Raw genomic sequence first — 22,531 nt, forward strand, 5'->3', positions numbered from 1 at the left:
GAAAAATCTTTAAAATAAAAGCCTTTATTTAAAATAAATGTCACTAAGTTTGATATTTTGTTATATAACGCAATAACATTAGGGTGTGATTTAAGTGTCCAAATACTTTTGGGGGCCACTGTGGTTTTAAATGGGCCACATTGGGCTGTTTCAAAGTTACACTTTATTATGGGGCAGAACATCACTAACATGGTTACACGTTTATACTAATTTTGTCCTCTCAGATTAACAGAGAGCCAAACTTTAAAAGAAAAGTACAAAATTAGTATCAAACTCCATGTGGTTCACTCTGATGCTTCAAAATGTATCAGTCCTGTACATAATGGAATTCTTGCAGTATGTGTGTGCGTGCGTCTTCGACAGGCGATACATTTTGATATGTTTACAAATCAAATGAGAACAATGCTTTCAGCATAGAGATTTCTGATATGTAGCAAAACTATCTGCAACAGAAACTACTCCTTCCTGTTTGTTCCTTTGTTTCCTCACATTGAAAGCTTGCCTTATGTTAAAGCATTCTAATAGAGAACAGATATCTACGAATTTCTGTGCTCACACTTCACATATAGCTTCTGCTTCCTCAAGGTTAAACGAATGCATCACAAGATTATGACACTCAAAAGCATACATTTCCTGCTGAAAAAAACCCCAAGCTTAAACCAGCCTAAAGGTGGTTTAACTTATTGAGATGGTCTTCCAACCAAGCCAGTCTGGTTTAAACCAATCTAGCCAGTCTCCCAGCCTAGCTAAGCTGGGCTTCAGGTAGTCCTGCTGGTATCCCAGCCAGGCCAAGCTGATTTAAACTGGTCTAGTCAGTCTCCCAGCCTGGCTAAGATGGGCTTCAGATGGTCCTGCTGATATCCCAGCCTGGCCAAGCTGGTTTAAACTGGCCTAGCCGGTCTCCCAGTCTGGCTAAGCTGGGCTTCAGATGATCCTACTGGTATCCCAGCCTGGCCAAGCTGGTTTAAACTGGTCCTGCTGGTATCCCAGCCTGGCCAAGCTGGTTTAAACTAGTCTAGCCGGTCTCCCAGTCTGGCCAAGATGGGCTTCAGATGGTCCTGCTGATATCCCAGCTTTGCCAAGCTGGTTTAAACTGGTCTAGCCTGTCTCCCAGTCTGGCTAAGCTGGAGTTCATCTGGTCTAGCTGGCCAAGCTGGTTTAAACTAGTCTAGCCGGTCTCCCAGCCTGGCTAAGCTGGGCTTCAGATGGTCCTGCTGGCCAAGCTGGTTTAAACTACTCTAGCCAGTCTCCCAGCCTGGCTAAGCTGGGCTTCAGATGGTCCTGCTGGTATCCCAGCCTGGCCAAGCTGGTTTAAACTGGTCAAGCCGGCCTCCCAGTCTGGCTAAGCTGGACTTCAGATGATTCTGCTGGTATCCCAGCCTAGCCAAGCTGGTTTAAACTGGTCAAGCCGGCCTCCCAGTCTGGCTAAGCTGGACTTCAGATGATTCTGCTGGTATCCCAGCCTAGCCAAGCTGGTTTAAACTGGTCAAGCCAGTCTCCTAGCCTGGCTATGCTGGGCTTCAGATGGTTCTGCTGGTATCCCAGCCTGGCCAAGCTGGTTTAAACTGGTCTAGCCGGCCTCCCAGTCTGGCTAAGCTGGACTTCAGATGATCCTGCTGGTATCCCAGCCTGGCCAAGCTGGTTTAAACTGGTCTAGCCTGTCGCCCAGTCTGGCTAAGCTGGATTTCAGCTGGTCTAGCTGGCCAAGCTGGTTTAAACTGGTCTAACCAGTCTTCCAGCCTGGCTAGTTTGGGCTTCAGATGGTCCTGCTGGTATCCCAGCCTGGCTAAGCTGAACTTCAGCTTGTCTAGCTGGCCAAGCTGATTTAAACTGATCTAGCTGGTGTCCCAGCCTGGCCAAGCTGGTGTTTAGACCAGCTAACCACCTTAGGCTGGTTAAAGCCGTTTTTTTCCCCCTGCAGGGTTGGTATGGTCAAGATAAAACATGTCATTGTTTTTGAGAACTTGGGATTGGCTGTAATTTTTAAACACCTGCCTTCAGTCATTACAGCATACGAGACCCTGCTGTTGATTTTATTGTTAATGGGCCATTATAGATGCAAGACTTGTTTGGATGATGAAAGTTCAGTGGTCTGCTTGCCGCCCTGTGCAGGTACCTTTCAACAAAAGGGCCTTTAATTGCTCCAAAATGCCATCATAATGTTAATTAAGGCCCTCAAATTTACCGCAAACTACACCCAGTTTCCTACAAAGCATATGTCCATTGTTGACTAGCTTTGAACCCTCACCTCGCAATTACACCAATTAAAACCATGTTAGCTGCATCACATTTTGTTTTTAGCATCTTTGCTCTCTATTCAGCTGTAATAACAACATCCAGCAAAAACAACGTTAATTTTGTCATCTTTAGAAAGTGTCATGTACTCGTAGCTCACAGGCTAGCATTCATATGGTCTGTCATTACCTGTGACTTTACAGATGGCCCCAGTTTATATGTTTGTTTGTTTATTTAACAGCATTCTTTTTTCATAAACTTACAAGGTCACTCTGCTCAATATACAAAGATTTACCCTGTGCTAACTTCGTAACCTGATGGCAGAAAGGGATGTTTCGATAAAATCGCCCTATCTGTGTTAAATCCAATACCAGCCCCAAGTCATCTCAAATTCAGTGGCAACAGGAAGTTCGCTATGGGACAGCTCCAGTGTTACCTTTCATCTCTCCTCAACCAACACTTGATACGAGGACACTTAGCCACAAACCACCACACTCATACAATTTCATGTTGACACAGAAATTCACATTTTCAGTCTGACCTTCGCTTCAGATTCTCATGGACAGTTTGCATGAGACTTTTCTGTTTGGTTTCATTTTTGGTTGAACCTTTTCATGTGGAAAAACATCTTCCTACTGTATCCTCTCTTTGACATTCCATTTCATGTGATTTGGGTTTATTTGCCTTCTTTTCCAATATTTTCTTTTATTTATCCCTTTTGGGGGGCTTTATTCTTTTTTTGTCCTCATCCCTCCATTTGTCAGGATTAAAGTTGTATCCTCTCGTTTCGTCTCACCTTGTGCCGCATGGAATTTTGGTGGTTGAAAAAAAATCGAATAACTCTCCTCCTCATTTTTGTTATGTTTTGTGCCATAAGGCTGAAATTAGACATCCTCACATTCTATACAACAGGAAATTAAAGGCAACAAAATCTTTTCTTGCCATCATCTATTTTTTATTTACTTTTGCCTTGTTCAGGCAACCCCATTCTGTCTCAAGAAAGTTGTGTGTGAAAGAATGACCGCCCTCCACCCATCCATTTCCCGATCTCATCTTTATTTCTGTGCCTTTCTGCATAGACATGTCTGTTTGAATGCAGATGGCATAAAAAGAGTTTTATTGCCACAAAGTATATCTGTTTTTCTATTCTATTTGTTGCTACTGATCGGTTGCATTTGTGGCATGCATTGATTGCAAACTAACCAAACCCCAGCGGGAGATCACCATCAGCTCTTGCATGAACGTGATTGGCTCCATATTGCGTGCTTCTCCACCCATGAGTGTGCTAACAGGCTGACCGTGTGTGCTGCTGTGCTGTCGTCCATAACATCTGTCTTTGTGTCTTTAAGTGTTTTATCTGTCTGTCTGATGTCTTACTGATGTCGTTTCTTGTGATTTTGCTCTGTGTGTTCTGTGAAAATGTTGAACACATTTGAACTGATGGGAATTCCACAAGAAGGCTGATGAAGCATTCAATTCAATTAAGTTTTTTTTTAATTGTTCCAAAGCAGCTTAAAAAATATATTGTGAAAAAATAAAAATAGTGCCTTACAAATCCCCCCACTGTGCAAGCCAAAGGCAACAATGGAAAGATAAAACTACTTTGATGTTAAATAGATAAGGAAGGAACCAAGGCAGAGGAGTTTGCGTTAAGAAAAAAAAAAAAAAAGAAAACAAAAAAGTATTTTAAGAACATTCATGGATCATTCAAAACACGTTCCCTTAATTTGAACACCTAAAAAAATAAAGGTCTCTTAATAATAAGGTCTATTTAGTCCCTTCCCACAGTAAAGGATGCTAAAAGGGAATAGAATAGTAGTTTTTATATATATATACATTTTTGCCAATCAAATACATTCAAACAAATGTTCCTTCTTACTTTCTCCTATCGCAGCTTAATATGCAGAGACAACAATACTTTAATTTGTAGTTTAAGCCGAAAGCAGAAAAGTGTAAACACTGTAGCAACATCAATACATGCTCCGTTTTTTTTTTTGGCATCCCGACCAGCCTGACACAGCCTCCGCCTCCATCCTCGAGTGCGTTACCTGGAAAAATTCTCTAAATTCACTGTGAAGAGGCGAGGACCAAGGTTTGAAGAAGCTTCCTGAGGAGGCTTGAGCGAGGAAGCACAAGAGCATCCTATGCGTAAAAGGTTTTTGTTGAAGTACCTGATGCACGCACACATTCTCTTCAACCTTCACATCTGGCAGTTTTAATTCATGTTTCACCTTTGTGGTTTAAATAAACCGTAATTGTCAAATACTTTAACAGTGCATCTTGAATTATAGAGTGCAACAGTGCCCGCTCACTTATTCAGCCGTCTGGGTTCCAGAAGTATTTTCCCCATTCATTTCTTCTATAGACTTTTTATAAAATCCTTCATAAAAGAGATGCAAGCCATGAACCAAACCAAACAGCTCCATGATAATCACAACATCACAAACTTTGATTTGAGGCAAAAAAGTATTTGAAAATCTGACAAGGTACAAGGCTGTGTACTTACCATCTTTCATGAGGGCATGGACTACAATACCATGAAGCATTGCGAATGATGTCATTGAATAAAAAAAATGATGGGAATATATAAAACTATTGATTTTAGGTTGTTGATTATAAGTATAGAAACACAATGTTTTACGTTTATATAAATATTCTAATATGTACAAATATATAAGTAGTTTAGGGTGAATGGAGACCGACTCGATTACGTCATTCACAGTGCGTCTTGGGAGCGCACGGTCGCTCCGAGGCACGTTTTGCAGGTTTTGTTGGCCACGGTTCTCTGATGGATGGATCTTTCTCTGCTTTACCATGGGTAATGTAGTTGTTTACCATGAATTCCGCTATCAAACATGATTTTTAAACAGTGAAGTTGAAATAACACAGACGGATGGCTTCAATGGAAACGTATACCATTGATGAACAACCTCGTAGCTCATGGTAGGTCTGTCTTTAAAGGTTTATAAGTTATCCTTGAAAATCAATTCATCTATGGGATAAATGAATGGGATTTTTACTTCTGGAAACCAGACTGTTGTGCTCTATTAGGCTGTATTATGAAAATATCAATTAATCAAGTTTCAACAACATAACAGCAAGCACTCCGGTGTAATTCAGCTGCGAAGTGATGCTCGAGTGAGCAGACATTCCATTTTACAAATTCGTCTTGCTTCAATTCCTCTGTCTTCATTTCATTTCCTTGGTTCCTAAGAGGAAGGCGCTAGAAAGCGAGGAAAGAAAGAAAGGAAAGGAAAAGAGGATGCACAATTTTAGAAATTAGAAGCACCCACTGACTCAACCAATGGCGTAAGTTTGAGGCATGACTATCTGTTTGGCCAGTCAATGGAAGATAGAGGAAAGTGTTCTGGAAACCTGTTTGAAAACCTGTTATTCTTTCCAGTTTTGTTTGGTGTCACTAGTGGCACAGAAATTACACAACTTAGCTTTAAGATAATCAATAAATAAATTATGTTTATACTCTGGCTGGATCATAAGGTGGGAATTCTGCATTAAAAATAAAAATAAACTCAGTCAGCCCATGCATAAGGACAGCTGACACAGTTTCAACAGAACATCCTTGATGTTAGAATCAAAGAAAAAAACACTAGAGGCACTACAACAACAAGCATAGGTTCGTAAACATCGCAAAACAGAACAAGCTGCACTTACTTCACAGCTTCACGTGAAATGGCAGTTCTTTGCAGAATCTACAGCCCCACGACAAAAGAAAACATATTTTCCCAAATTGTGAATGTCCGTTTGCACTCTGAACTGAATGTTGATGAGATAAAAAGACCATATACTGCAAAATATTGGCAAGGAAAAATGTCTTTCTATTGAGTTAGTCCTCATGGTGGATGTTGGAATGGTCAACGGATGTGGAAAGGAAGTCCCGCCTTTCAGGTAAAAGAGCCAATCACCTTTTAGATACAGACATAGCCTGACAATCAACATGAGAACGCGCATGCGCATTAACTGTACAAGCCGGGACAATTGCGGGGGTTTTTTTTGTTTGTTTTTTGCATTATCTGAGGTAAAGAAGCACAATTTATGATTCCAATGTTGTCAGATTTTATTGCCGATTTAAAATATATTCTTTGATCGTAAACTTGAACAACCCTTTTGGAGATTTCGGTCTTTCTCCATTCAAGTAGAAAGGAGCTGCACTGTCATGACTGGAAATAGCCTCCCGGGAGCATTCCAAAGATGGCCGCCAGTGGACTGACTTGCTAGAAAGACTTTGTTATTACTTATACTCTGATTATTGTAATAACCCCAACCCGCCCCCCTTCACACGCACTCCAAGAAAGTGAATGTAGGAAACAGGAAAAGAAACTGTGGCTGTCTGAGGATGTCAGCCAAATCTTCTGTAATGCAATTTGGCTACCTAAACCAGTGTTTCCCAACCACTGTGCCTATTAGTGTGCTGTGAAATGATTGTCAGGTGTGCCATGGAAAATTATCAAATTCCTCAAAATAAATAAATACCGTTTTTTTCTGGTATTTTTGTGAAGGCATAGAGACGGTAGAAGAGTTTTAAAGTTGCCAATTTGGGGGGCCTAGGTAGCTCAGTGGTAAAATACGCTGGCTACCACCCCTGGAGTTCACTAGTTCGCTAGTTCGAATCCCAGGGCATGCTGAGTGACTCCAGCCAGGTGTCCTAAGCAACCAAATTGGCCCGGTTGCTAGGGAGGGTAGAGTCACATGGGGTAACCTCCTCGTGGTCGCTATAATGTGGTTTGTTCTCGGTGGGGCGCATGGTGAATTGAGCGTGGTTGCCGTGGTGGATGGCGTGAAGCCTCCACACGCGCTATGTCTCCGTGGCAATGCGCTCAACAAGCCACGTGATGAGATGCGCGGGTTGACTGTCTCAGACGCGGAGGCAATTGGGAATCGTCCTCCGCCACCCGGACTGAGGCAAATCACTACGCCACCACGAGGACTTAGAGCGCATTGGGAATTGGGCATTCCAAATTGGGAGAAAAAAGGGGAAAAATCAAAAAAAAAAAAAATTGCCAATTCGGTATATTTTCCTTTACAAAGTATTTATGCAACCAGTTTAAATATTTTGTCCATCATAACATTTTAACAAACTCTAGTCTGCTGAAAAAACGCAACTCCTCACATGCCCACAAAATGATGCTTCATCATCACGCTTGTAGTAAAAACATCCAGTCAGTGAACCGAATGAATGAATAGAATACAACGGGTGTATTGTTTTACTCAAAGACTAAAAGCTGTTATTTGTGCACAGCATAGATTTACAACCGTTATGAACAGATGTGGCTTACTTGTTGCGTTTCTCTCATGGAACATAAAAAGAATATGAGAAACTGTTACATACGATTACTAAAAGCAAATTCACCCTTTTTAAATAAGCCCTAAAACACCGTGATACCATGTGTAGATTCTGAGGTACTGTAATCTTCACGGAGCACGGTTGACATCTGAACCGGTGAATGGAGGCCAGGCGGCTGCTCTCGGGTCATAGTGCCTGCCAGATCCAACCTCTGTCAGTGCGACTTGTGTGTTTTTTTTTCTCTCTATCAACAACGCGATTTTGACCCAGTGCGACTTAGTCAGGCGTGACTTTATTTCCGGAAAATACAGTAAATAAATAAATAAATAATAAAAAATGTATTCGCTGTGCCATTGCAAGAATTAATTTGTGTTTTTTGCATAGCCGAATTTCAAACGTTACAAGTTCATGCTACTAAGACAGACAGAAAACATGGACAAGTTCTTGAAAAGGAAAACTATCGACGATAGTTATGTGGGATAGTGGTGTGCCATGCGAAGAGTGCCGTTGCAGAAAAAAGGTTGGGAAACACTGACCTAAACCACAAAGAGTTAATCTGCAAAAAAGCGTCCAAAAGAAAACACACAGCAGTATGTGAATTCTGCAATGCAATGCTTATCGACCACATCAAACATTTATCGGCACTTAGAAAGGAAGCATAAAGAAATGTAAGCTAAGTGTAAGTGATGCTAGCAAAGCTAGCTAGCAAACGTTCGCAATCTGCATCTTGTTGCATTCCATTCAACTCGGAAAGTCAGATTTTCCAACTTCCTACTGGGAAAAGTGCAATGGACCGGCACTTGAAGTCATAATTACAACTTGGAAAGTCGTGCGGAAATTTTCAACTCAGATTTCGCCAAGATGCAGGTGCGTGATGTCACACAATCTTTTCGGCACCCAGAAAGGTGTACAAAATAAGTGATAAACATTCACTTTTATTAAATAATATCAATAAATGAGTCAAAGTTCTTAGATTACATGATATTAAACAAACGTTAGCAGAGTAGCAGGTGTTCAAAACATGGTAAATTATACTCTCTTTTGATAATCGTACACCTGTAGCACAAATGCTAGCGCTGCTGATTGTTTATGAATTGGGTTGCAGACATCTCTGGTGACAGTCAAACACCTGCTAAGCTAACGGGAGCATTGCAGTTTTGTTTCCTTTAATGCCATCTTCTGAGAATCTGGAATTGGAATGCCTTTAGTCAGAGATCGGAGATATCAAGTGGAAAATACAGTGTGGGACACTGGTCTTGGTCTTGACTTGGTCTCGCCCAGCCATGGTCTTGGTCTTGACTTGGTCTCAACCCCTCAAAGTCTTGGTCTTGTTTCGGTCTCGATACACTCTGGTTTTGGTCTTGACTTGGTCTCGGTTTTGGTGGTCTTGACTACAACACTGTGGTAGGGAGGTGGGTTTGGTTTATTTCACCTTAAAAACCTCATCTCTTTTAGCACCAATCAGTGGATATTTCACTTCAGTATTGCCTTGATATGTATAAGGAACCATGTAAAATAATTTTGCGAAAACATCGCCATTGTCACGTAATTTTCATGAGATAAGTCTGAGAATTAGTTTGGAGGCAAAGTTGATAAGCCATTTTATTTTGCTATCCTAACTATGCAGGATTATATCGTAGTTGCATTTTACTATTTACATTGAGGATTGTTTTTTTCCCAGCTATCTGTGACCCTATTAGAATAAACCTGCGCCCCATTTCACCAACTGAGAACCATTGATTTAGCTGTCATGTTAAGCATCTAAAAAGGTTTGTTTAATGGCCAAACAACAAATTGAGTGGCAGACAGTGGTCAAATGTCTCCGGCTGAGGATGCCAATTTAACACCTCGGGTCGCACCGAAATGTGATATGGAGGATTATCAGCGATCTGTGACATGCCCAGCCGAGCGATGCCATAGAGAGACATTTCAAAAGACAAACCAGAGGAAACAATACCAATCATCACCCACAAGGAGCACAAACTAGAAAGCCAAATCTGAGTGCAATCTGATACTTAGAGGAAGTGTCAGAGGGACAGTTCTGTCTCGCAAGCTCTATGCAACAATGCCCTGCAGCTGTTTACCTCAGCAGTTACACTGCCTTCTCGTTTCCAAAGTTTCCCATTTCCCATGCCACGTGCTCATGATGAGCTAGCAGAGGCTAAGGTAAGAAGCAATACCGCAGTCGTAATCCGACACAAAAGGATTTGACTGTGGCTTGCTTTCTGAACTGCGGGGGCTGGCTCACACAGCCTCTTTTTTATTTATTTTTTTGGAGATCAGGCAGGTTTAGCAGAGCTCACCTGCGACATTCATCACTGTTTGGGAAGACTCAGCGAAAGCTAGATGGTCACGGAGGTTAGGCATGGATATCTGAGGCGAGAACACCTAGATTCAGTTTGGAAAGAGAGAGGGGACTACTATGAGTGTCAGCTGTTATGGTTCATTTTTTTCTTTTTTGTGAAATTCTGCGCCCCAAAACATTTTTTGATAGTGTTCGTAGATAAAAAGAGTGTGGCCCTTCAAATTTGTTCATCAGTCATTTTCTTGATCAGTATTTTTGTCTTTTTTTTTTTTAATCTAAACATCCTTAAAACTAGAAAAACATGCTTAAGAAGCAAAAGTGGGTAAGATAATAAGACTTGTTTTCAGAGAATACATGTTGAATTCAGTTTTTATTTTTGTGCTACCCCATTGGCAAATAGTTATTTCTTGTTTTAGGTGAAAAACCCTCACCAAACTTTGTCAGATATGTGCAAAAAAAAAAAAAAAAAAAAATATCTGCCAATGTGGTAAGTGAAATAAACTTAAAGATATATTCCCTACAAACTAGTCTTATTCTATGCAAATTTTCATCTTTAGTACGTTTATTTTGTTTTTAGGATGTTACTTAAAAATACAGATTAAGAAATGGATTTTTGCAGTGCAAGAATTAACTCCTGTAAGCAGATCTTGCAAATCTGTAGGCTTAACGTATTGTGGAAGTGTTTGCTATGTAATGGAGCATAGCCCAAAGAACATTTCCTCCTATCTTGGCTCTGCAAAACAAATACAGTCCCCTCAGACATGTGCACAATGTTTACACTGAATTAGAACACTGTGAAAATGATCATTGCTTGTTGAAGTGCTAATGTGAGATTAAAGTATTTACTGCGACATGGGGTTGCTCCATGCTGCCGTCTTTGTGTGTGTGGTTACTGTAGATACCTTAATCTTGATCAGGCAAAATATAATCCATTAGCTCAGGACTGCTTGGGGAATCAGTGAGAATTACTGGTTGTGATAAGGCAACATTTTCAATCCTCATAAATTCTCCTTTTATGTTTCTTAAATGTTTGGGTTCTACTGACAGTCTTACCAATGCGGAATAAACAATTTTGTTTTCATTTTTTTTGTCTAACATTTTTGGGGTAACGTTTTTAAATGTTTATGTACATTTTATGACATTATCAGATAGGTTTAGGTTTAAGATTTAGGGTACAAGTAGGTTTTGTTGACTTAAAACTCGAAAGAGCATTAACCTTAAAAACCTCATCTAACATTTAACTTGCTTTTAGCGACACATAGTGGGAATTTCACCTTGGGAACTTTCACGATACGTATAAGTTGCCACATAGTCTCGCGTAGCCAGACCTATAACTGCAGTATTAATTTATAGGCGAACCCGGAAGTCTAATTCGCCATGGGTTCCTTCGGGATTTTCCAATGGGTTTTTATAATGGGGTTTTGGAACTAATGTGTAAAATAAGGTCTGTGGTAAACATTACTTGACGATACATGGATGTTTTGTTCTACAACATAAATTACATACAGTCATCCCTCAAACGTGAATTTTGAAGCCACCGTGCATTTAAAAAAAAAAAAAAGGCTTGAGGTATAAAAGTATGTAATTTATGTTGTAGAACAAAACGTCCATGTATCGTCAAGTAATGTTTACCACAGACCTTATTTTTCTCACAAGTTCAGAAACCCCATTATAAAAGCCCATAGGAAAATCCCGAGGGAACCCATGGTGAATTTTCTTCCGGGTTTTTGGACTAAAAGCTGAACAGCTCTATAGCTGCTTCAGTTGGCCAAGAATCGTCCATTTAAACAGGAAAAGCCATCTAACTGACATGTAAATCCAACCCAATCACAGTCGGTTTTGTCATTACAGGGTTTTTAGGGGTGAGGTTATCGGAGATGTCTCATACCATAATAAAAGACCGACATAGGAACATAAATGAATTATATAAAGACGCGTGAGTCTCCGTGAGCAAATGCACAGAAAACACAATGGAAAGTAGCGGAAAATGTGTAGAGAGTCTGAGTACAGCACAGAAAACCTCATTATAGAGAATTTCACAGACATAACTAAGTAAACAAAGCAGAATATGCAGCTCTGCTTATGGAAATCCGCTTTACTTTCTGCTACGTGCCTCAAATGAAACTCTGAATGTCTTTAAAGATTTGATGTTGCTAACCTGGCAAACCTGGGAAAATTCTGTGATTATTTCATCCTCAAAGGCGCTCATTCTCTCAACACGGAACCTTGTGAATGCAACTCGGCTTGCAGGCGGACTGATAAAACGTCCCCTGTGCCAGCCAATCAGATTTGCGGAGATTGTTCGAGAAAACGGTTTCTAGTTTTGTGTGCTATAAGCATCAGACCTTTTGTGCACAGACTGTGGGTGGTCTGTGGGCGTGCCGTTTGAGGCTGAGACTAGGTGCCACGTATTGTCATTTTGCAAAAAATTTCACCACACTCATATAATTTTCTTGAGATCAGGCAGGCTAACAATTAGGATAATTAACTATATTGCTTGGCAGAAAAACAGCTTGTTCCTTAATTGATAATAAACAGAAGTCTTTATTAAACATTGGTGTTCCCATTGCATCCTGCCTAAGAACACCCCTTTCCTTTTGTAAAATCACTGTAAAGCATGGCCTTTCGTGGCTTACTAGCATTATATCGGCCATCAGTCACCACCAAGCTCTTTAGATATCGGTATCAGCCTCTAGCTAAAGATTATAATCTCTCTCCTCCAACACAAAACATTAAAAAAAAAAATTTGTTTTAATGTCTGTTAGAGAAATCTTGTGAGCGGTTTGGTCTGGCTCACACAGATAGTGCTTTATATCCTGAGGTCATGCATTTTTGTGGAATTCCCTGTTTACTGTCATTAATGTTGAGCGAACAGCTGTTGGTTATTTCAAATCTTAATTTGCTTAAAGAAACTGAAAATCATCATTTGCACACACTAATGTTGTTCCAAACCTGTATGACATTCTTTCGTCCATGGAACACAAAAGAAGATGTTTAACAGAATGTTCAAAATGCTCTATTCCATATATTGGAAGTGGATGGGGACCAATGGTTTTCAAGCTCCAAAAAGGATAAGAAACAAAGTGCATAATGACTTGCTGTATTCAAAGTCTACTGAAGCCATATGAAAGCTTTATGTGAGGAATGAACTGAAAAATATTGTCTTAAAAATCTTACTCAACAGCCATGGTCACCATTCACTTTCAATGTATGGAAGGGAAAAGCTGCTTGATATATAAGTCCTTTTGTTTACCATGGAAAAAAAGAAAGTTATAAGGAATTGGGATGATATGAGGTTGAATGAATAGAGGATGCCAGAATTTTCGTTTTTAGGTGAACTATTCCTTTAATGCATTTAGTATTATCAATATATTTACTATATAATCAAATGGTAACCAACAATATCTTTATTGAGATGCTGATTTGGTTGATTCACCTGTGTGATTGGAGTTTGTACAGGTGTACTTTATATGGTATCCCCACAGCCTTTGGCTCATGTGTTTCTCTCGATTCTGTAACCTGTTCTCAGCCCTCCTGACCCCAGCTTGCAGTGCTGTGATTCTACTTTCCCTAAATGCAACTTGTTAAAAAGCATGATTTCACCTTGCAGTGAAAATCCAAAAAAAATTGTGTGATTTTCATCCTTTACCTGAAATACACCCCTGCTTTGTACTGTGAAGTTACTAACAAGAGATTTACAAAAGAAAACTAATAATGGTATTATTAGTTGTGAAGGTGGAGACGGTACACTGTCCCTCCTCTGTTTGGCTTCAGTATGTTCTTTCTGGTTTTTTTTTTGTTTTTTTTATGATAATTTGAGAGAATTTTTACTTTCAGTTATTATTTTTTTAGTTTTATCTTTTAATTTTGTTAGTACATATATATGTGTACTAACACGTGTGTGTGTGTGTGTACTTATATATATAGATATATATATATATAGATATATACTATATATATATATATATATATATATATATATATACACACACACACTGTCTATACATATACACTACCGGTCAAAAGTTTTGAAACACTTACTCATTCTTTATTATAATTGTTTTTTTTTGTTTTGTTTTTTCACATTTTAGAATAATAGTAAAGTCATCAAAACTATGGAATAACATAAATGGAACTATGGGAATTATGTTGTGACTAAACAAATTCCAAATTAAATCAAAACTGTGTTATATTTTAGCATCTTCAAAGTAGTCACCCTTTGCCTAGAATTTGCAGACATGTACTCTTGACATTTTCTCAACCAACTTCTTGAGGTATCACCCTGGGATGCTTTTTAAACAGTATTGAAGGAGTTCCCATCTATGTTGGGCACTTATTGGCTGCTTTTCTTTATTATTTGGTCCAAGTCATCAATTTCAAAAACTTTTTTTTTCTTTAATTAAATTTGAGTTTTGTAATGAAATAAATTAATATGGTGGCACAATTATATTTTTGTCTACAAAACTAATTTCAAACATTTAAGCATACGCCTTCAGATCAAAAGATTTTTAAGATCATGAGAAACATTTCAGTCAAGTGTTTCAAAAGTTTTGACCGGTAGTGTATGTGTGTGTGTGTGTGTATATATATATATATATATATATATATATATATATATATATATAATATACTTATATATATATATATATATATATATATATATATATATATATATATATATATATATATATATATATATATATATATATATATATATATATATATATATATATATATATATATATATATATGTGTGTGTGTGTGTGTGTGTGTGTGTGTGTGTGTGTGTGTTTTTGTATAAAGTTATCCAAAAGAAAATTTGCTTATTTGCATAGAAAGAAACATTTGGATCATTTTGTGCTTTTTTTAAAAAATAATTATAATAATAATAATAAAAAACTTCCTTCTTATTAAATACATGCCATATATATGCCATGAATTGTTCCAGATGTTTTGCTCTCAGCACATCATTGGCAAAGTAGATTTATTTTTGGATTGAATTCTCCTTAAAGTTAACAATATATTGATATAAACCTATAAATGTTTTATAATTTCTATTTTCATTCTTGTTTAGTTTCTTTTCTTTCTTGATTGATTCAAACAATTTTAAATTTGTATCTAAAACTGTTAAAACATACATACAGCTATATATATATATATATTAGATTTTTATCTAGAAAAAAAAAAATGAACTAGATGCTAAATCCTCACCACTACCTAAACAAATTTTAAGTCAGCTAATATATTTGTCAACCTTTTTTGCCAGTTGAAATCTGACTTCTAAATTGTTGAAATGTGAATTCTAAATTGGAAATAGACAGAAGTTGCAGCTTAGGGTCTGTAAGAGTGTCAGTCTTGAGAGTGCTATTTGATCTTGTAGATGGGCATGTATATGCTCATTGTTTGTATATCCCCATCCCTTCCTTACAGCCCAAAGCTCTATTGCCGCCCGACCGCTTCGTACCGCTCTTACATGGACATGGCAACTGACGTACACGTTCACTTCCATCTATGTCATTTCCTTCTTAGTCTGTTCATAGGCCCCTCCCTCTCTCTCTCTTGCCCCTCCCCTTCTCCTCTTAGCAATGGTAGAGAATGTACAGTCATTCAATCATTCAAGAATTCAGATTTTAAAAAAAGAACAAAGAAAAAATGTATTTGTAGATACTTCAAAGCAAACTTATCTTTAAAAAACAGTCATCTAAATGTACAGTTTTCTTTTGTAGAGAAAAGGATTATTTATCAAAAGACAGAAAAAAATGAGCAGAATGGTGAAATTAATTTTTTCATGTCATGGTGTGTGAATGTATGTGTCGTTGCCTCCCTGTACCATCTTGTCTAAGAAAAAAATCTGAGGATAAATTGATTGCCAAATTCAATGTTTACAGATTAACCATACTTATCCCCAAGCATTCTTACACAACTTTCTTTTGTAAAAATTTTTCTTCCTGCCAAAATCATGCGGGCAATTTGTTGATGTAAGTCACAGAACTGATGGTATGCTTCCACTTTTTGATGACTTTTTTTAGGCTTATTATTTTGTAGACTAATTTTATTTTATTTTTCTGTACTTGCCGCTCCTGTACTTACTTTCTCTCTGTGCCTTTGGTTTGCGAATGTTTCAAGTGTTTTGCTCTAACCATTAACCAATTGTTTGCATTGCTTTTCATTTTTCTTTCCTGTTATTTCTTTTGGTCCGTTTGTTTGAGACCTGCGTTGTCTTATAGTGCCCTATGTTTGTAAGTTTGCCATGTGATCTGCAAAGCCACTTTGGCGTAAGTTTGAGCAGCTTCAACCAACATCTGGATGTTTCACGCATAACTATAATACAATAATCTCTGATGATGCACATGCAAAAAACACAAGCAGTATTTCGATGTAAATCTTTTGTAAAACATTCTTATGTAAATTGTAGCATCGAATTGCATGTGAATTTACATAAGAATAGCTTTCTGAATGATTTACACTGAAATGAACTGGAATGATGGCCAGTGTGTGTGTACAGTCTGTTAAAAATGTCACCTGAGACTAGAACGATACAAATCATGTGACCTGATCATTCGTATTTGCACGAATTGTTCACAGTGAATGAGAATCATTCAGGTGTGGTTGAACTGTCATGTGACTTTGTGGGCCTTTGTGGCAATTTCATAAGAACTGTCAAAAGGCTATTTGCTTTCATCTCAAGTGTGATACTTCAAAAGAGGAGATAAGTAAAGTGATTTTCTCTAGTCTTGATAATCCGCTCAGAAAATTAGAAATCTTAATACAATAATTGTATTTTTAGGCAGCGCTCCATATATTACTCTCTTCATTGGTCTTATGTTGGAAGATACAGCAGGATGCTCAGAAATAAATTACCTAAGTGAATTCACAGCCTCCTGTGAAAAGTCACTCAAAATGTATCCTCTCAGTTTTGTATTGAAACCTCTCTACATGTAGTTTAATTAAAGACTACAATATCTGTGTTCGAGGTTCACTTCTTTCAGATACTCTTAGTTGCAGGGGCATGACAGTCTACATAGCTAAAAGTATGTTGGCACCCCTTTCTAATTAACTTATTTAGCTATTTCAGCTATGCCCATTACTAACAGGTGCATAAAATCAAGCATACAGCCATACAGTCTCCTCAAGGCTAGAGGATACTTAGTTTTCCGCATGTCATTCCGCCTCACACGGGGTTGAAGCCTCTATATACTCTTTTGACTGTGAGCCCATACAGATGTGTTCAATGCATTTATAAGAGCACTGTAAGAGTATCACAAAGCAGTTATAGTGTGCATGCGTCGAACGTGTCCGTATGGGCTCATACTGTGCCCATAGTCTGCGCGTACTGTGCAGATGATAAGATTTGCTAGTATACTTTGGCCTTTAGACAAATATTTCTAGTAAAATGGTTCTTACCTTTTTCTGTTCCAGCATGACAATGCCCCTGTGAACAAAGTGAGGTCCATAAATAAAAGGTTTACTGAGTCAGGTGTATAAGAACTTGACTTGTCTACACAAAGCCCAGACCTGAACCCCATTGATAACCTTGGGGATGAATTGAAATGCTGACTGTGAGCCAGACCTAAAATCATTACATGACCTCACTGATGCTCTAGTGTCTGAATGGAAGCAAATCTCCACAGCCATGTTCAACATCTAGTGGATAATCTTCCCAGAAGAATGAAAGCTGTTATAGCAGCAAAAAGAGGACCAACTCCCTATTAATACCCATTCCCATATTCGGGTAACCAAATACTTTTGACCATGTGGTGCAATTATGAGTTAAGTGTCTTCTACGTGTAGAGGTCAGTCGAATGTGCCAAAAGGAAAGCTCAAGATCTTGCATGTTACTTCAAGCCTTTTGTTACAATTTACCTCGCATTTCTACATTCTCTTTCATTTCTTTTTTCCATCTTGGTTTGTTTTGGTCATTGGTTTATAGTGAATTAGTGATTTTTGTCATATTCCTTTACAAATATTCTTGCTTTGCTTTTCTCTGTCTTGTACAGTTGCCTGTTTGTGAACAACCAGCTTGAACAGACACTAATTTTCTTTCTTCTTCTTTTGCTTCTCAGGAGGGGAGTTAGTCATTCCCATTTTAGTTGAGGATCCCATTGACATCCCCCCTGTTTCCACTCGAGCCCCTTTCATCCCCCTCCCCCCGACCCTTCACCCCGTCCTCACCATTATTGAGACCACCAAAGTGTCCCTGTCAATTGCCACCGAGGTGGGGGTACCTTGCTTGTTGGACCGAGGCAGCGATGATTGTGATGATGATGATGATGGTGATGATGATGGTGATGGCTTGGTGATTTCGGGGTTTGGCTCTGGGGAGGCCATTGACTCTAGCCTCCCACCCACTGATGATGAAGATTTTTACACCACCTTCTCCCTGGTAACAGATAAGATCTTGACCACGTCGACGTACGAAGGTGGCTACAAAGCTCTTGCGCCCAAGTGGGAGGTAAAGGACTTTAAGCCTAGCAAGGCCTCTGAGGCAGGCAGGACTACGGCCATCCCGCCTCTGCCTGACCTCAGGAGCTCAGCGGCATCGCCCATCACGCCTGAGACCGCTCCCAAAATCCCAGCCGGGAAAATGAACAACCGTGAGATCAAACCCCAACCGGACATAGTGCTGCTACCGCTCCCCACATCTTACGACACGGATGGCACCAAACCAAGGGGGCCATACATCACCCAGCCCATGTTGCGCACCATCCCCAGTGCCCTGCCCACTATTCCAAGTATCAGGAGAGTGCCCCCTGGTGCCTCAGAGGTTATACGAGAGTCAAGCAGCACTACGGGCATGGTGGTCGGTATCATCTCTGCTGCTGCCTTGTGCATCCTCATACTTCTCTATGCCATGTACAAATACAGGAACAGGGATGAAGGCTCCTATCAGGTAGATGAAACACGGAACTACATCAGCAATTCGGCACAGAACAATGGCACGGTAGTGAAAGACAAACAGCCCAGCACCAAGGGTGCCGGCAACAAGAGACCCAAAGACAAGGACAAGGAATATTATGTATAAAACAAAATTCCACTTCGAGACAGTGATTTTACACTGAAAATCCTTTAAGAACTCAAACACATTGAGTCGAAATTAACTGATTTCCAAGTGTTCTGTGATTTGAAGCTCACTTTAAACTGTAAGCATAGGGAGAAGGCAAATGGGACTTTGGGGACCTTGATACCTTACTTTCTGTCTGGTTGTGGGACAATGTCAGTGTAAAATATCTCATTGTTACATTGTTATCCCTCAAGTGACTTTCTGATGTAAAAAATCATTGGTGTAAAAAAAGACAAAAGAAAAAAAAAAGCAACCCTCGTCCATTGTAACCCTGTACAAAAAAAGAATGGTCATGGTCATGAATTTGGGCATGCATGTGACGTGTGTGATGTAGTACTGATATCTTTGCAAAGAGGAGAACAAGAGGATGAGTTGTGATCTGGAGATGCAAAGTGGGAACATTTTCCATAAAAACAGTTATTTTCTAACCCATGCTGGTGATGTGTCATTAGACAAACAGTATGTTTTTTTTTTGTTTGTTTGTTTTTTTGTTAGAATGTTTTAGGGGTTTACTGTGGGAAAGGACAGATTAACATTTTTTGTATTTTTATTAACACTTTTTTTCTTCATTAACACAATCATTTTCCTTTTTCCTTTTCCTTTGCTTTTGCTTTTATTTCTGTCCTTTTCTCTTCTGATGTCTGTTAAGGACTGATTTGTTTTAACATTCATATTCTGAATGAGCTCTGCCATGTGTAGCCAGATTCACCTAAAAGATGTCCGTCCTTTACAAATAGAAAAATGAGACGTTCTTTATTAAATGCAGGATTTTCCTTTCAATCCTGACTCTGTTTGAATGCTTAAGTCATTTGCTACACACACACACACACACACCTCTCACATGATATAGAGCAACTGTGAGGGAATCAATCTACAGTAATGTCAGAATGAGAGCTGAAATATGAATTAATTTGCAGAAGACGAATCCAATGTGGACGAGTATATATGTCGTTGTCACAGTCAGCTGTGTCAAACAATAAATATGTTTACATATTTTATTACATTATAACTGTGGTAATTTGTAGCTCATTATTGTACACAAGAGTTGATTTTGAGATTTTCATACGCTTTCTGTACAAATTGAACATCTAGTTTAGTTTATTGTAGCACATTATGGACAACCCTAAAGTTAAAATGATCTTTTGACAGATATTGAGGGAGAAAGTCTATGCATAAAGTGTTATGAAAGAGTATTGTTTGGTTTATGTTTCAAGGGTGTTCCTAAGTCAGACATGTGAGAACTGTAAGACGGCAATTGATTGAAATCGCCCTCCATACATATAAAGGCTCGGCATTACTGGTTATTTTACTACTGCTTCTTGTTTTTTATTTCAACAAGGTTATGAGAGCTCACATAATAAAGGTGGATAATGGATTGAATTCATACTGCCGCCACATTACTGCAGTTTTGAATGATTTGTTTTTAGTCTGTGTTTCATTCTGTGTATTTATGATTTTTTTGATCATGTTTAGCTGTTGTCGTGCAGTCTTTAGGTTTGTCAATTTCTGAACATTCGTGCTGGCTGTAGTTGGAATTTTGCATCTTTTCTACTTTTGTTTATTTATTCTCTTTTGTCGTCATCAGCACTTAGATTTCCGTGCAGTCATTTTGATTATTGTTTTCAATCCTGACTTTTAGCTATGTCCAGCAATAAAATGTTCCCAACTGTTTTCAACGCTAGTGTGGAATTTGCAGTTTCTTAAAGTTACTTGCGTAACTCTTGGTTAAGACTGGCCTAATTGCAATAGCATGCAACAGTTAAAATCCTATTCAATTTCTCCATAGAATAGAATTTTTAGCAATAGTGTATAAACTTTTCTAGACAGACTTGCCATGAGCTCTGAAGTTGTTAAGCGATGGTATATGCTTCTGTAGAAGCCGTAAGTCATTGTGATTTCAACTTCGTTTTTGAAGAAAAAAAAATGTATTTGCTTAATTCCAGGTAAAGTACTACACTACTTATAATCCTAAAGAGATATTCACCAATCAGGGAAGACATCGTTACCATGGAAATAAAAATTGCCACTGAAGAGCGAAGCAGCAGCTACCCACTCCCATAAAGCATTGCAAATGACAAGACACCACAGCTTGATCCTGGAGAATTGGCTAATTATAGACCAATCTCAAATATCCTATTTATGTCTAAAATACTAGAAATAGGTAATGTCCTCCCAACTATGTTCATTTTTACAGAGAAATGGTATTTGTGAAGAATTTCCGTCAGGATTTAGGCCCTTTCATAGTACAGAGACTGCACTTATCAGAGTTACAAATGACTTGCTCTTACAGTATCATCTGACCGTGGCTGAATCTCTCTTCTAGTGCTTTTAGATCTTCGTGCTGCCTTCGACAGTATAGATCACAACGTTCTCATGGATAGGCTTGAGAATTATGTTGGCATTTATGGACAGGCATTAGTATTGTGTCTGTGAAGTGCAAAACAAAACAACAAGTCTGAAAACACAATGGCAAATCTAAAAAATAAACGACAAGTCAGTCGAAACAAAGCATAGGTACCATAGCTTCTTACCTGATTGGCTGTGTGGATGATACCTTGCCCTTTCTTCTCGATTGGTTCACTGATTATTTCAAAATCCATGCAAAAAGCTCACTGACTGACAAACTGAATCATTTGGAGTGGTTTCTCACTCAGCAAAACTAACAGGTATGAGAAACCACTCCAAATGATTCAGTTTTTCAATCAGTGAGCTTTTGCAATGGATTTTAAATAATCGTGCAAGTGGGCAGTGAACCAATCATGAAGAAAGGGCTAGATACCATCCAGACAGTCCGCTTCGACTGACTTGTCATTGCCTTTTCTGTTTTGCTGTTGTGTTTCTGGATTTGTACTTTCATTTTCAGGTTTGCCATTGTGTTTTATAATTTGTTGTGTTTCTGAATTAATGCTTTTGGATTTGCTGTTGTTTTCAGATTTATTGATTTGTTTTGCACTTTACTACCTCCGTACATTAGCAAGGTTTAGGTCCTGTTTATCTGACCGCTACCACTTTGTTTGTGTTAACCAGGAATTTTCAGATCAAGCAGAAGTAAGGAGTGCCACAGGGCTCAGTATAAGGTCATCTGCTATTATCCTTGTATATGCTTGCCCTGGGAAACATTATCAGGAACCATGGAATTATTTTTCACTGTTATGCCAGTGATACTTTATATTTCTTCAAGACCTGGTGAAATTTCCCAATTCTCCAAGTAAGTAAAGTGTGCAATGATATCAAAGACTGGATGGCTAGAAATTTCCTTCATGTACTTATTACTGGACCTAAAATTTTTCAAAATAAGATGCTACAATATAATTTTCCTCTCGACGAATGTACTGTCACATCGTCTTCTACAGTTAAGAACTTGGGTGTTATGTTTGATAGCAATCTATCCTTTGAAAATCACATTTCCATTGTTGTAGAACAGCTTTCTTCCTCCTCAGAAATATTGAGTTTTGAGACATGCTCTCTGTTTCTGATGCAGGAAAGCTAATTCATGCGTTCATGACCTCAAGACTAGATTAATGTATTGCCTTACTGGGATGATGTCCTAGCTTCAGTTATTTCAAAATGCAGCAGCTAGAGTGCTGACTAAATCAAAGAAATATGATCATATCGGCCCAATTTTATC

The 22,531-nt window shown here is 38.6% G+C and overlaps 1 protein-coding gene across 7 annotated transcripts in view; it reads left to right on the forward strand.

Annotated features, from left to right (window-relative positions):
- LOC127410426 (neurexin-3b) overlaps window positions 1-20,564 on the forward strand; it is a 491,153-nt gene extending 470,589 nt beyond the window's left edge. For 6 of the 7 annotated variants that reach the window (XM_051645685.1, XM_051645680.1, XM_051645679.1 and 3 more), the window contains one exon: window positions 17,906-20,564. In XM_051645685.1, the coding sequence (XP_051501645.1) occupies window positions 17,906-18,864 (959 nt within the window). In that variant the 3' untranslated portion in view covers window positions 18,865-20,564. The remainder of the gene's footprint in view (window positions 1-17,905) is intronic. The other variant, XM_051645682.1, reaches the window with a different exon arrangement.
- Window positions 20,565-22,531: the final 1,967 nt, after the last annotated feature.

Source organism: Myxocyprinus asiaticus, chromosome 19 (assembly GCF_019703515.2).
Source record: "Myxocyprinus asiaticus isolate MX2 ecotype Aquarium Trade chromosome 19, UBuf_Myxa_2, whole genome shotgun sequence".
NCBI lineage: Eukaryota > Metazoa > Chordata > Actinopteri > Cypriniformes > Catostomidae > Myxocyprinus > Myxocyprinus asiaticus.